The 16,930-nt window shown below is 40.2% G+C and overlaps 1 protein-coding gene across 10 annotated transcripts in view; it reads right to left on the minus strand.

The window, feature by feature from the left end:
• Positions 1 to 1,184: 1,184 nt before the first annotated feature.
• KIAA1328 (KIAA1328 ortholog) overlaps positions 1,185 to 16,930 on the minus strand; it is a 391,560-nt gene continuing 375,814 nt past the window's right edge. For 9 of the 10 annotated variants that reach the window (XM_004283444.3, XM_033412323.2, XM_033412322.2 and 6 more), the window contains one exon: positions 1,185 to 3,961. In XM_004283444.3, the coding sequence (XP_004283492.3) occupies positions 3,751 to 3,961 (211 nt within the window). In that variant the 3' untranslated portion in view covers positions 1,185 to 3,750. The remainder of the gene's footprint in view (positions 3,962 to 16,930) is intronic. The other variant, XR_007471679.1, reaches the window with a different exon arrangement.

A 16,930-nucleotide genomic window follows, 5' to 3' on the forward strand; every position in this document is an offset into this window, starting at 1 on the left:
CTATTTTTCCTGTGTCAAAGTGCCGAGACATTTCGTTGCTAAGCAGTTTTGGGGAAAAGCACAAAGAAGGGAATCAGAGGTGTGCATAGATGGAACCTCCCATTCTAGTGACCACACAACCTAGAGGAGGCTTGGTGTTCGTGTGATGGGAGTGAACCGGACTCAGCCATGTAGGACGTGGCAAACTACTTCCTTTCTTTCAACTGACCATAGGTTCCTGTTGTTTTAACAAATACTGAGAGAAGTAACATTTTGATAACCTGAGGCTCTTCTCTTGCTTTCAAGCTATACTCCACTTATCCGATGGGGGATGTTCAAGGAACAATTCAATATCCAAACCACATGGGGAGGGCTTCCTGGTGGCGCAGTGGTTGAGAGTCCGCCTGCCGATGCAGAGGACACGGGTTCGTGCCCTGGTCTGGGAAGATCCCACATGCCGTGGAGCGGCTGGGCCCCGTGAGCTGTGGCCGCTAAGCCTGTGCGTCCAGAGCCTGTGCTCCGCAACGGGAGAGGCCACAACAGTGAGAGGCCCGCGTACCGCAAAAACAAACAAACAAACAAAAAAAACACATGGGGAAAACAGCCACTGAAACATTGGCTATGACGTCAGACTTCGTCCAGCTCTGCTCCTTTAGGCCTGTTCCCTCCCCAGAGTTTCTGACCAGCAAATCTCTCATGTGAACAATGGTGCTGAAAACAGCACCAAGTGGAAGGAACAGCTTGGGGGAGGAGAGAGTCCCTCCATCCCCATGACATTTGGGGAGCTCTGGACAATTCCCCTCATGGAGGTCAGGTTTGTAAACACAAATGTGCCTCCTGGAAGGGCGGCTGTCAGAGAAAGCTTCTCCTTGACTGACTTTGGTCTTCTAAATCAAGCACTTTGGGCCCTGCTTAAGGAGCTTCCATGGGCGTTTGTCCTGCCCCGTTTTGTAAACACTGATTGGTCTTTCTCTCCCAGAACAGTGGGAAGCAGGGTAGGCAATGTGGTAACACTACCTGAAGCATCGCCAACACGTGTCCCGTCTTGCTTTGGGGAAATGGCTGGAGGCTGGGCAAGCGCATTACAGCCACTCACTGTTGGGGGCGCTTAACAGGGAGGAAAGACAGATTCCTGTGTGCCAGGCCCTCTCCCTCGGTAGGTTAGTCTTCAATTAGGTCAAGCCTCTAGGCTCCACAAAAGCCTCGAGGCTCTAAAACAACCTTTTAATACATATATATAGATCTCAAAGTGAGACACAGATTAAAATGTTAACATATATTGTTCAATTCATAATGAAGATGTTAGACTAGACACAAATTCACATCCTATTGCCCTGACGACCAGAAAATGCCTACAGGATAGAGAAAGGCAACGGGCGGGGGCAGGGAATGTGGCATATGAAAAATAGGTTGATTGATGCTCTGCTGAAAGTATCTTTGCTCTTCCAAATTGCTCATTCAGGAGAGGCAAAGAAGCAATTACACTCCATCTTGTGGCTTGTGACCCCCCAAAGCCTTTACTTTAGGTCCTGTTTATGATTGTTCTAAGGCAAACAAGCTTCTTGAAGAAATCACAATCCTTTTCTTGGTCTTTCTGGCATCCTCTTACTCCAGAGAGCAGTAAGGGAACTGGTGTCCAGAATAGGAAAGTGTGATTATGGATGATCCGAGGGAGCTGGGGGTACTTAAGGTGGTCATGACACGTGGGGCAAGGAAAAGGTAGCTCTGGAAACCTAACTTTAACTGAGAAAATGGTCAAGGGCTCTCTGTTTGTTTTCACCCAGTTTTTGGCCACACCAAAGAAAGCTCTATTTTCCAAAGGCTTCTGGAATGGGATGAAACTGATTCAGTTGCTTTCTTAGGGGTGAACTGTAAGAGGAAATTGTAATCTGCAATAATTTTCAACCTTTCAACTGAATGACTACAACTGGTTTGTCCTGACCTGATATCTACCTCAGATTAAGAATATAGCATGGACATATATACACTAACAAACGTAAGGTAGATAGCTAGTGGGAAGCAGTCACATAGCACAGGGATATCAGCTCAGTGCTTTGTGACCACCTGGAGGGGTGGGATAGGGAGGGTGGGAGGGAGGGAGACGCAAGAGGGAAGAGATATGGGAACATATGTATATGTATAACTGATTCACTTTGTTATAAAGCAGAAACTAACACACCATTGTAAAGCAATTATACCCTAATAAAGATTAAAAAAAAAAAAAAAGAATATGGTATTGGTAAGCTATATTCTTCTCTCCTCCAAAGAACAAAAGGACCCAAGTGAAGGAAGGTTGGGCAGAGGTGACAGGGCCTCAGTCTGAAGAGACAATGAGATGTGGATTTACCCAGACAAGGAAGTTGCTCCAGAAGGCTCTTGTAGGCTGAAGTAATCTAGTTTTGATAAAGACTTCAGGGAAGCCGTGCAGTCTCACTAAGTGCCGGCTGCCCTGCATGGTCTGACGTTAGCTACCAATAATGACTGACAGGCCAGGGGTTGGTGAAAGGGAGAGAGAAAAAAGCAACACGCTCCACACCAAATAAAGTCATCAAGTGATGCATATCTTCCCCTGGCTTCCAATGACTGGCAAGTGTTAAACTCACTGGCTCTACCAGGCTCATCACACTGCCCATAAGCTTGGGAGGCCTCTAGCGCCCACTGTAAGCTGAGGGACCCATCTCAAGAGCCCTGCCGAACAGGAGAGCAGAGAGAGTACGTTTCGAGTGCACTTCTTCCACAGGCTTTCTCTGTGAGGCCTAGGGGGAGAAAGGGGGAGACTCTGCGCGGGGTGGTGGAACATTATCTGGCACGTGGAGGTGGTTCTTTGGGGCCATGAGACAGTGGTCTTGAGCAGAGCACGCGCAAGGCCTGGTCAATCAGGGCCTTGACTCCACATGGGGAGAGAAGGGAGGCCAGGGGAAGTCTGTCAGCCTGTAGCAGCTGATGGGAAGTTCACCAGGGTGAGTAAAACAGACACTTGGGGCAAGAAAAAATACTGAGAGAGTGCTCTTATTTACCCTGGGAAATGGCCAACCATAGGACAAGCATTTCAGGCCAGTGCCTCCCCTAGGGCAGTACTCGCTTGTGCAATCTAATGCTGATTTCTAAGGGTTGGGAGGGCCTCCCTCTAGCTCATTAAGCCCTTTTGGTTATAGGGTGGGCAGCGGCCAGGCTGATGACTGCTGAGACTGACTCACAATTGGCCCTCAGTGTTGCTTGTGATGGGAGAGGCACCACCAACTCTAACCTCTGAATTAACTGACTGACTTAGAAAGAGGTAGGTGGTAAGAGAACAGGGTGGAGAGGTAAAAGGGTCTATCTTTCTGAAATTGCTTATGTTACAAAGGGGCTACGTTTAAACTAGAGGGATCTCTCAATGGAAAGGTTTTCCTTGTGTACAAAAGAGGGCCAACCTTTCCCAGCAAAATATTGAGAAGGAAACACTCTTGAATGAGGCTGAGTATGCAAAGGCCTCTGCCATGCAGAAAGTGTCCTATGTTAATGTTCTAATCTCTGCTTGGCATAGAAAAGCTACTGTCCTCCACCCCCATCCATCCTTAATGTGTGTCTACTGATTGGTCTGATCAGAAACACCCTGGGTTGTTAGAATGATTTCTATATTCGACACGTAACAGGATGCTAGTGAGATAGGTCCCTCCCTGTGAAAGGAGAGACACAATTACGTTGCAGTCAAATAATTAAAAATCCTGGATCAGTATATAAAAACACCCACTCATTTCCGAAGGAAAGTTTGCAGCATGTGCTTCAGTGTCAAATGAAAAAGATATCTTCCAGAATTTGATCCTCCTCCAGGTCTTCAGGGGTCCTGCCTGCCCTGGTCTTGTTCCAGGTTGATTTCAGAGGACTGAGTAGGCAAGTACTGTGATGCCATGACCCAGCTTCTCTGGAGCGATGGGGCCGCGGTTTGGAAGCAGTCTTGGGACTCAGAGATTGAACCAAATCCAGTAGAGATGTCTCATACCTGTTAACACATACAACCCAGACAGAAAATGATCAGATCAGTAAAACATTAAAATCCAAAAAGTCCACAGAGATGGGCTTCCCAGGGCAAGAATCAGACCACAGATCACATCACACGCAGGAGGGCCTTCTAGGGGAACTTTAGGGAAGTTCAGAGGGGCTCTGCTGTCTGTCTGTCTCTAAGCTCTTCTTTTCTGCTGACTACTAACATTCTTTTCTAACCTGTGAAGACGGACCGTGGGGTGGACAAAGTAATCATGATAACAATAACAATATTAGTAGCAACATTCATCGCAGGCTTACTAAAGCATCAGGCACTGTTCTCAATGCTTTACATGTATCTCACTTTCATTTAACCATCTACATAATCCTATGAGGTAGGTCCTGTAGTACTCTGATCCCCATTATATACACGAAGAAAGCAAGGTTCAGAGAAGTAACGCGCCTAGCAAGAAGAAGACACTACACGGCAGGATTTGAACCCAGGTCATTTGCTTCCAGCCCTTGTACACAGGACACTATGCTGCCTCTCAACTTCTTTGCAGCCAGACAGACTTGGCTGAAATCTCTGCTCTACCATGTGCAAGCTCTGTGACTTAGGGAAAGTTATTCAGTCTCTCAGTTCAGTTTGTCATGTGTAAGGGACCAACAGAAATCCTGTTAGGATTAAATTAATGAGTTGGTATAAATTAACATGTGATAAGTACTCAAACGAAATGAACCACCACCAACCACAACAAAGACCGGTTTTCACCCAAAGAAGGTGATGTTGTGTATATGGTGGGATTGGAAGGGAGTCCTCTATTATGAGCTCCTTCAGGAAATCCAAACAATTGATTCCAACAAGTACTGCTCCCACTTAGACCAAACGAAAGCAGCACTCGACAAAAAGTGTCCGGAATTAGTCAACAGAAGATGCATAATCTTCCATCAGGATAACGCAAGACTGCATGTTTCTTTGAAGACCAGGCAAAAACTGCTACAGCTTGGCTGGGAAGTTCTGATTCATTCGTCGTAATGGAAAATATTTCAATTCCCTGGAAGACTATAAGAGGCACCTGGAACAGTTCTATGCTCAAAAAGATAAAAAGTTTTGGGAAGATGGAATTATGAAGTTGCCTGAAAAATGGCAGAAGGTAATGGAACAGAAGGGTAAATACGTTGTTCAATAAAATTCTCGGTGAAAATGAAAAATGTGTCTTTTATCTTTACTTAAAAACCAAAGGCAGAGGAGAGGGGGAAGACGGCGGAAGAGTAAGACGCAGAGATCAACTTCCTCCCCACAGATACATCAGAAATACATCTACACGTGGAACAACTCCTACAGAACACCTACTGAATGCTGGCAGAAGACCTCAGACCTCCCAAAAGGCAAGAAACTCCCCACGTACTTGGGTAGGGCAAAAGGAAATAGAATAAACAGAGACAAAACAATAGGGATGGGATTTGCACCAGTGGGAGGGAGCTGTGAAGGAGGAAAGGTTTCCACACATTAGGAAGCCCCTTAGCGGGAGGAGACTGCAGGTGGCGGAGGGGGGAACGTAGGGGCCGCAGAGGAGAGCACAGCAACAGGGGTGTGGAGGGCAAAGCGGGGAGATTCCCGCACAGAGGATCGGTGCCGACCGGCACTCACCAGCCCGAGAGGCTTGTCTGCTCACCTGCCAGGGCGGGCGGGGCTGGGAGCTGAGGCTCAGGCTTTGGTTGGAGCGCAGGGAGAGGACTGGGGCTGGCAGCGTGAAGGGGTTAGTGCACCATGGCTGGCCGGGAGGGAGTCCGGGGAGAAGTCTGGACCTGCCGAAGAGGCAAGAGACTTTTTCTTCCCTCTTTGTTTCCTGGTTAACAGCTGATCTTTCAGTAGAAACTCTGCAAGCCAGAAGGGACTGGCAGGACATATTTAAAGGGATGAAGGAGAAAAACCTACAACCAAGACTACTCTACCCAGCAAGGATCTCATTCAGATTGGATGGAGAAATTAAAACCTTTACAGACAAGCAAAAGCCGAGAGAGTTCAGCACCACCAAACCAGCTTTACAACAAATGCTAAAGGAACTTCTCTAGGCAAGAAACACAAGAGAAGGAAAAGACCTACAATAACAAACCCAAAACAATTAAGAAAATGGGAATAGGAACATACATATCGATAATTACCTTAAATGTAAATGGATTAAATGCTCCCACCAAAAGACACAGACTGGCTGAATGGATACAAAAACGAGACCCATATATATGCTGTCTACAAGAGACCCACTTCAGACCTAGAGACACATACAGACTGAAAGTGAGGGGATGGAAAAAGATATTCCACGCAAATGGAAACCAAAAGAAAGCTGGAGTAGGAATTCTCATATCAGACAAAATAGACTTTAAAATAAAGACTATTAGAAGAGACAAAGAAGGACACTACATAATGATCAAGGGATTGATCCAAGAAGAAGATATAACAATTGTAAATATTTATGCAACCAACATAGGAGCACCTCAATACATAAGGCAAATACTAACAGCCATAAAAGGGGAAAGCAACAGTAACACATTCATATTAGGGGACTTTAACACCCCACTTTCACCCATGGACAGATCATCCAAAATGAAAATAAATAAGGAAACACAAGCTTTAAGTGATACATTAAACAAGTTGGACTTAATTGATATTTATAGGACATTCCATCCAAAAACAACAGAATACACATTTTTCTCAAGTGCTTATGGAACATTCTCCAGGATAGATCATATCTTGGGTCACAAATCAAGCCTTGGGAAATTTAAGAAAATTGAAATTGTATCAAGTATCTTTTCCAACCACAACGCTATGAGACTAGATATCAATTACAGGAAAAGATTTGTAAAAAATACAAACACATGGAGGCTAAATAATACACTACTTAATAACGAAGTGATCACTGAAGAAATCGAAGAGGAAATCAAAAAATACCTAGAAACAGATGACAATGGAGACACGATGACCCAAAACCTATGGGATGCAGCAAAAGCAGTTCTAAGAGGGAAGTTTATAGCAATACAATCCTACCTTAAGAAACAGGAAACATCTCGAATAAACAACCTAACCTTGCACCTAAAGCAATTAGAGGAAGAAGAACAAAAAAACCCCAAAGTTAGCAGAAGGAAGGAAATCATAAAAATCAGATCAGAAATAAATGAAAAAGAAATGAAGGAAACGATAGCAAAGATCAATAAAACTAAAAGCTGGTTCTTTGAGAAGATAAACAAAATTGATAAACCATTAGCCAGACTCATCAAGAAAAAAAGGGAGAGGACTCAAATCAATAGAATTAGAAATGAAAAAGGAGAAGTAACAACGGACACTGCAAAAATACAAAAGATCATGAGAGATTACTACAAGCAACTCTATGCCAATAAAATGGACAACCTGGAAGAAATGGATAAATTCTTAGAAAGGCACACCTGCCAAGACTGAATCAAGAAGAAATAGAAAATATGAAGAGACCAATCACAAGCATTCCAATTGAAACTGTTTTTAAAAATCTTCCAACAAACAAAAGCCCAGGATCAGATGGCTTCACAGAAGAGCTAACACCTATCCTCAAACTCTTCCAAAATACAGCAGAGGGAGGAACACTCCCAAACTCATTCTATGAGGCCACCATCACCCTGATACCAAGACCAGAGAAGGATGTCAAAAAGAAAGAAAACTACAGGTCAATATCACTGATGAACATAGATGCAAAAATCCTCAACAAAATACTAGCTAACAGAATCCAACAGCACATTAAAAGGATCATACACCATGATCAAGTGGGGTTTATTCCAGGAATGCAAGGATTCTTCAATATATGCAAATCAATCAATGTGATAAACCATATTAACAAATTGAAGGAGAAAAACCATATGGTCATCTCAATAGATGCAGAGAAAGCTTTTGACAAAATTCAACACCCATTTATGATAAAAACCCTCCAGAAAGTAGACATAGAGGGAACTTTCCTCAACATAATAAAGGCCATATATGACAAACCCACGGCCAACATCGTCCTCAATGGTGAAAAACTGAAAGCATTTCCACTAAGATCAGGAATGAGACAAGGTTGCCCACTCTCACCACTCTTATTCAACATAGTTTTGGAAGTTTTAGCCACAGTAATCAGAGAAGAAAAGGAAATAAAAGCAATCCAAATCGGAAAAGAAGAAGTAAAGCTGTCACTGTTTGCAGATGACATGATACTATACATAGAGAATCCTAAAGATGCTACCAGAAAACTACTAGAGCTAATCAATGAATTTGGTAAAGTAGCAGGATACAAAAGTAATGCACAGAAATCTCTGGCATTCCTATACACTAATGATGAAAAATCTGAAAGTGAAATCAAGAAAACACTCCCATTTCCCATTGCAACAAAAAGAAAGAAATATCTAGGAATAAACCTACCTAAGGAGACAAAAGACCTGTATGCAGAAAATTATAAGACACTGATGAAATATATTAAAGATGATACAAATAGATGGAGAGATATACCATGTTCTTGGATTGGAAGAATCAACATTGTGAAAACGACTCTACTACCCAAAGCAATCTACAGATTCAATGCAATCCCTATCAAACTACCACTGGCATTTTTCACAGAAGTAGAACAAAACATTTCACAATTTGTATGGAAACACAAAAGACTCCGAATAGCCAAAGCAAGCTTGAGAACGAAAAAAGGAGCTGGAGGAATCACGCTCCCTGACTTCAGACTATACTACAAAGCTACAATAATCAAGACAGTATGGTACTGGCACAAAAACAGAAAGATAGATCAATGGAACAGGATAGAAAGCCCAGAGATAAACCCATGCACATATGGTCACCTTATCTTTGATAAAGGAGGGAGGAACGTACAGTGGAGAAAGGACAGCCTCTTCAATGAGTGGTGCTGGGAACACTGGAACACATACTTTTACAGGTACATATAAAAGTATGAGCTTAGATTGCTCCCTAACACCATACACAAAAATAAGCTCCAAATGGATTAAAGATCTAAATGTAAGTCCAGAAACCATCAAACTCTTAGAGGAAAACATAGGCAGGACACTCTATGACATAAATCACAGCAAGGTCCTTTTTGACCCACCTCCTAGAGAAATGGAAATAAAAACAAAAATAAACAAATGGGACCTAATGAAACTTCAAAGCTTTTGCACAGCAAAGGAAACCATAAACAAGACCAGAAGACAACACTTAGAATGGGAGAAAATATTTGCAGATGAAGCAACGGACAAAGGATTAATCTCCAAAATTTACAAGCAGCTCATGCAGCTCAATAACAAAAAAACAAACAACCCAATCCAAAAATGGGCAGAAGACCTAAATAGACATTTCTCCAAAGAAGATATACAGACTGCCAACAAACACATGAATGAATGCTCAACATCATTTATCATTAGAGAAATGCAAATCAAAACTACAATGAGATATCATCTCACACCAGTCAGAATGGCCATCATCAAAAAATCTAGAAACAATAAATGCTGGAGAGGGTGTGGAGAAAAGGGAACACTCTTGCACTGCTGGTGGGAATGTGAATTGGTACAGCCACTATGGAGAACAGTATGGAGGTTCCTTAAAAAACTAAAAATAGAATTACCATACGACCCAGCAATCCCACTACTGGGCATATACCCTGAGAAAACCAGAATTCAAAAAGAGTCATGTACCAAAATGTTTATTGCAGCCCTATTTACAATAGCCAGGAGATGGAAACAACCTAAGTGTCCATCATCGGATGAATGGATAAGGAAGATGTGGCACACATATACAACGGAATATTACTCAGCCATAAAAAGAAATGAAATTGAGCTATTTGTAATGAGGTGGATGGACCTAGAGTCTGTTATACAGAGTGAAGTAAGTCAGAAAGAGAAAGACAAATACCATATGCTAACACATATATATGGAATTTAAGAAAAAACAATGTCATGAAGAACCTAGGGGTAAGACAGGAATAAAGACACAGACCTACTAGAGAACGGACTTAAGGATATGGGGAGGGGAAGGGTAAGCTGTGACAAAGTGAGAGAGTGGCATGGACATATATACACTACCAAACGCAAAATAGATAGCTAGTGGGAAGCAGCCGCATAGCACAGGGAGACCAGCTGGGTGCTTTGTTACCACCTAGAGGGGTGGGATAGGGAGGGTGGGAGGGAGGGAGACGCAAGAGGGAAGAGATATGGGAACATATGTATATGTATAACTGATTCACTTTGTTATAAAGCAGAAACTAACACACCATTGTAAAGCAATTATACTCCAATAAAGATGTTAAAAAAAACCAAAGGCAGTTTTTGGCCAACCCAATAAAATCTGATGGGACAAGGGAGCATGTGCGTGGACAGAGGAGATATGCCAGGCATGTATATGTGGGTTCTGGCCCACAGCACAGTGTGTATGCCAAACAGTTGGCTGCTTGCTTGGTATGCACATTCATGCCAGAAGCAGTCTGGGGTGGTGCAGGGCCCCAGATTAGTGATGGTGATGGTGGCAGAAACAGCAATGGTGGTGGTAGTCGTGGGAGGCTGGCTTGCCTATCTTCCCAGAGCTCATCCCCAAGGCAAAAATATTAGCTCTCTGGCCTGAGCACTGGGATAAGAACTGCTAGTGTTTAGTCAATAAACGTCAATAAATTATTACAAAATAAAAGCATACGCATGGACATTGTAATATAGCATATCAAAGAGATATCAGAAATCTTCAAAGAGTTTAGAATCTCTGGTTTTAAAAACTGCTGCAACATTGCAAAGCAAATATCCACAGGCTGAGAAACAGAAATTAAATATAAAGGTTGTTGCATTTGATGGAAAAGAACATTGTTTTTATATACAGCTTCAAATGAACCAATTAATGAGGAATACAGTTTTAAAATTATTTTTTTCTTTGTAATTTAAGATACAGTAATAGAAAGCATAATAGGTATTTTGAATTACCTACAAACCATTAGGTGACTTTTGGTTTCTCATATGACCTCTACAAGTTACAGAAAATGCCAGAGAAAACATTAAAATGTCATTGTACAAATTTAAATTTATACACATACATGAAACTATGTGTATGAATAGTTAAATCTTTTAAAAAAAATTGTTCCATAAGAACCATCAGTTCTAGATATAACAAAATATACTATTTATATTTGTATAATATACAAAATATACTATTATATTTTGAAATAATTTATCAGAAATCTATCCGAATGTCACAGCTTATAAAATATCCTTAACAGTTCCAGTGTCAGTTGCCTCAGCAGAAAGATCTTTCTCAAAATTAAAAATTACCAAAATTTATGTGTGATATTTCATTTGCCAAGAGCAACTAATCTGCTTTTAAGTATATCACTTAAAATAAAGTTGCTAAAAGTATAAACTTTGATGATCTAATAAATGAATTTGAAAAAACAGGAACCAGAAAAATCTTATGATCAACCAAGTTATCACATTAATAAAGTATTACTATTTATTATATTATATAAAATTATAACATCAAAAATATTTTTTTTGCTGTCTGCAGGTTTATATTACTCATGTATCACCTGTTATTTTATAAATTTCTTCTTAAAGGAAAATGCTTTGTAGTTTAGTCCCTTTAACTGCATTTTTCATCCTACCTTTTGAACAAGGGATTTTCATTTTGCACTGGTCTTGTAAGTTACGTAGCTGACCCTGCCCTTAAGTCCCAGGCAAGACCTTGAAATGAAACAATTTCAAGGTCTAGTGCATAAGCTACACTGGATGAAAAGTTAAACATGATGCAGGAGCTTTCCCTTCCCACTCTCTTTTTTCACCTTTGGTGATTTCAGGAGACCTCTCCCGATTACCCTCCTCTTCGCTTACCTTTTAAATGATGGAATGTCCCAGGGCTTAATCTTTAGTTCTCACGTCTTAGGTAATTCCATTCATTCTCATGACTTTTAATAACAGCAATATGTCAATGACTCCTAAATGTACAGCTCTAACATCAACCTCGCTCTCGAGCTCCAGACTCATATACCCAACTGTTGCCTGATATCTCCACTTGGATGTGCGATAGGTATCTCAAACTATCTAAAACAGAACTATTATTTTTTTTTCTCTAAATCCCACTCCTCTCCATCAACGCAGCTGCTCAGGGTTGCCAAAAACCTGCTGGTATGCTTGAGTCCTACCTCTGGGCCTGTGCGTGTGTTGAATCCTCTGTTTAGGATGCTCTTCTCCCAGATCTTATTTGCTTTTATCTTTCAACAGTTACAAGAGTAGGGTCATTATTTTGTTTATGTTATTATCTCCAGTGCCAAGAATGGTATCTGACCCAAGGTAGGAGCTAAATATTTGTTGAAAAAATGAATGGTTCTATGGTTCAAGTTTTAGCACCTTCCTCCATAGGCAGCTTTTTAGATCTTTGGACAGCTAGTCTTTTAAAAAATTACAATATATTTCAAACAGTATGGAAGTATTACTCATCCAATTATTCTTCTTGTTCTTTTATAAAAAAGGATAATATACATATGGATTGTATAAACTACTTTTTCACTTAATATATTGGGAATATTTTTTCCATATCAATTTTTTGTAACATTATTTTTAATGATTTCAGATTACTTTGTCTCCTGGAAGCACTCTTAATTTAGTTAACCAATCCACTATTGAAGAGCACTTAGGTTAGGTCCAAGGTCTTTTGAGACTAAATCAGCTATGTCTCTCATTCCTTTTTTCAATCAGTCAATGCCCAAAGGGTATTCTCTACCCCAATTCATCATAAATTAGCAAAGTACTGCTATCCCTATTACGTTCTATAGTTTTACTCTCTTTTTTTCCCAACACTTCCCATCTCCTATTTTAACTGAAACTTGATTCTTTCCTGAGGTCAATGTTTCCCTTACATCCTTCTCAGTGAGAATTGTTAATACTCAATATACCTTATATATTTCAGGGCCAAGAGGTAGTATTTGGATCATCACTGCTTCCATTTCTGCTTTTTGATCATTATTTTCCCTGTCTCTCATTAAACTCCCAGTGCTCTGAGGATTCTGTCATCTGCTCTACCACCTTCAACCTCTCTTCATCTGTAACATCTATTTACCCATTCACTCTCAATCACGGGTGATAACACTTGATTCAGTCTTCTCCTTCAACTGTTACCATCATCCCTGCTAATGTCAACATTACATGAATGACACTCAACAAACACTCTGACTTAGTTCTTTGACCTCTCAGGTCAAATACTTTCTCAGTAAGGCTTTCTTTTTATATCCAGGAACTTGTGACCAATTAAACAGCATCTCTTCTGAATTCAGTAATTCAAACATCCTACTACTTCCTGATGCCCACATCTTACCCTCAAGCTTGTTTTTTCAACTATTCCCACTATCTCTGCCCATTGGTCTCAACGAACCATTAATTCAAACAATCATTGCTCTAAGAACTGGGAGTGAAGTGGTGAACAAGATAGCTCAAATCTCTGTCCTGTGGGACCATTAATAGCTTACCTTCTTCCCAACCCTTTACTTCTTATTGAACTTGAATTTCATGGTCCAGCATTCCAAACACTCGTTTAACAAAGCTCTTAAAAACATGTCCCCTGTATATTTGTCCCCTCCCCTAAATCTGGCAAAATCATAATACTGCATGAATCCAAATGTCTGCCTTTTCTGTGAATTGTAGTTGGGAAACTTAGTGTAAATAAAACAAAATCAAAGAAACAAGAAAGAAACAAAGAGCAGATCCAATATAGATTCCTAGTCACTAACCTTAAATGGGTGCTAAACATTTTCTTTTTTTTTTTTGCGGTACGCGGGCCTCTCACTGTTGTGGCCTCTCCCGTTGCAGAGCACAGGCTCCGAACGCGCAGGCTCAGCAGCCATGGCTCACAGGTCCAGCCGCTCCGCGGCATGTGGGTTCTTCCCGTACCAGGGCATGAACCCGTGTCCCCTGCATCGGCAGGCAGACTCTCAACCACTGCGCCACCAGGGAAGCCTGCTAAACGTTCTGACAGAGCTACTGTATTTCTCTAATCAGCTGTTCTGCTCTCTTCATTTCCCCTTCTCGCAATTTATGCTAAACAGATGGCCTTGCTTCCCACATCAGAGAAAGGAGGTCATTAACAAGAAACTGTCGTCACTTTGTCACAAGTCTTTCAGCACCTATCATTTCCTCCTTTTACACTGAAGGAAGTGATCTTTCTCTTAGACAAGGCTAATCATTCCATTTGTGCTTCTTAGGAACCTTTTAGTATTGACTATCCACTCTAGAACCTTCAATCTTTTCCTGTTTACTAGATAACTAAGAGCACTTAAGACGTTCTTTCATTTCCATAACCACACCATTTCTCAATTTTTTCCAACCTGGCTTTCATCTTCTGTACTAAAATTGAACTCACCAAATTTCACCAGTGACTTCCATGCTGCTAAATCCAATGGACATTTTGTAGTCCTTGTTTTACATAATGTCTCGCCAGCATTCAATGTGGCTGATTGCTTCTTTATAAACTTTAAACTGTTTTATTGGGGTAAAATATGCATACATAAAAGTACACCTATTTAAAGCATTCAGCTCAGTGATTTTTAGTTTAACAGAGTTGAGCAACTACCATAATTTAATTTGAGAACATTTCATTCCCCGCCTCCCTCCCCCGCCCGCGAGAAACTACCCATTAGCAGTCACTCCCTATTACATTCCTTTTTTTGCCAAATAATATGCCACAGTATGAATATACCACATTTTATTTATCTTTCATCACATGATAGACACTGGATTGTTTCTATCTTTTGGCTATTGTGAACAGTGCTGCTATGAACAGTCATGTATGTGTTTTTAGTAAACATAATGTTTTCATTTCTCTTGGGTCGATACCTAAGGGTGGGATTGCAAATTCTATGTTTAACCTTTTAAGGAACTGCCAGACTGTTCTCTAAAGTGGATGTGTCACTTCATGTCGGTATTTGGAGGTCTTTTTTCTGGAACTATTAAGCTTCTTCAGAGAAGAATCTTTCAGTATTCTGGGAGGGAGATGTGGTCTACTTCTGGGACAGGGAAGGAGGTCGACTTTTTCCATTTTTATACTTTGAATTCATCCCATTTTCAGTGCTCATCTAATCTTCCAAAGTACATGACATTCCTGTGTCTTCTCTTCTCTGTTGAATTTCTCCAGAGAATTCATCTCCAGTCTTTTTGTCTGGGACTAATATTCCATATATGGCACTGTGGCAGGAGTACTGGGTGTTTTGATTCTTGCTTCAAATGTCCACCTCATTTCTAGTTCTACCTCATATCACCACTCTTTACTGTTCATGTTGCTTCCAATTCCCAAACTTTTACAAAGTTCTGTGACATCAATCTCTTTTCATTTGAATACCCTTCTCAGTGCTTTCTATGTGGTAGCTTCCTCTGTCCTGTCTAGTAAGTTACTAACCCTACATTCATTTTCCATTTTCCAAAAATGTATATAGATGTCAGGTATATTGATGACTCTTCTCCCATTTATTCTTGTGGATTTACACCTTTAAAAACATTAATTTACTCTCATCTTACTGGTGTCTCAGGAAACAGAAGAGATAAATACAAGTTCTCAATCATCTTAGCTAGGAAATACATTTGCAGAAAGGTTCCATAAATTTCTAGGTTTAGTATTAGAAATTTCTGAGTTTTTTCATCGCTATTACAAATGAATTTCCCCCTCCCCACTTTATCTTTCAAATAGCTAATGTTGGTATCAAGATTTATAGTAATTGAGTTTTTTGGTTTTTTTTTTTTTTGGCCACACCACACGGCATGTGGGATTTTAGCTCCCACGTCCTCTGCGCTGGAAAAGTGGAGTCTTAACCACTGGACCACCAAGGAAGTCCCTACAGTGATTGAGTTTTGTACATTATTGAACTCTCAGTTCTTTATTTTTTCAGTTGATTTTTATGGGTGAACAATTACAAACCTTATAATCATAAGGTTTATGTGTTCTCCCATATTTGTATTATTTTTTCTTATATTATTGTATTGGCTAGAACTTCCAGGGCAATACAAGTTTTATAGCCACCTTTGTATAATTCTGATCTAAACAGAAATTATTCTATTTTATCACTATTAAGTATTTCTCATCTAGATACTCTTTATTATATTAAGAAGTATTTTCTCTTTTGGCTTACTAAAAGCAGGAATGAAAAATTAATTTTACCAAGTAACTTTTAAGTATATACTGAGATGATAATACACTTTTTCTTTTTTGGCATATTGTTAAGAAATATTCTATTTTTGGCTTCCAAAATAGTAGGCATATTTTAATTATTAGAATACATTCTTCCTGGTTATATAGTATTATTCTTTATATTTACTCAGATTTTAATGATTATTTTAGGGTTTAAAACATCTATATTTATAGGAAATATTTGTTCATAATCCTTCTTATGGTTCTTTATATCCCTATATATTAGTCTTACCTCAGTGGGAGAAAAGGAATAGTACCAATTTAAGAAAGAATGAATTTATAAAGAAGGTAGAAGGATAACCAATTACCACACTGGACTAGGAGACCTAAAATAGGTCGTCTCAGGAATCCTAAAACAGTTCCTCTCAAAAGTTTCCTACTTTTTAATTGCTAAAGCAAACCTAGACTGGCATTCAGGTTTCTGAAAAATAGAAGATATTGCATATTTTATAAGTGCTTCCCAATCACCCGTCAAACATCAGCAAAAACGTTAGTTAAGAAAAAAGTGTGGTCTTGAACCTGCCTATGAGGCTGCAGATCTCATAGAAGAACTACTCACATAGATGGAGAGAAAGTCAGATATGTGCAGACACAGAATTGAGGGTAATACTCAGAAAGTTACCTTTCTATTTCTTGTTCTCCATTCAACAGAGGCGCTGTCACAAAAGGACTCTGCTAATCCTAATTTAATATATTTCTTCTTGAAGTGCATATAAGCCACAGAGTGAATACTATGCAAAGTCAGTGCACCTTGGAGGGAGGCTAAAGAATTTACCAGAAAGTTGATGG

Source organism: Orcinus orca, chromosome 15 (genome assembly GCF_937001465.1).
Source record: "Orcinus orca chromosome 15, mOrcOrc1.1, whole genome shotgun sequence".
NCBI classification, from domain to species: domain Eukaryota; kingdom Metazoa; phylum Chordata; class Mammalia; order Artiodactyla; family Delphinidae; genus Orcinus; species Orcinus orca.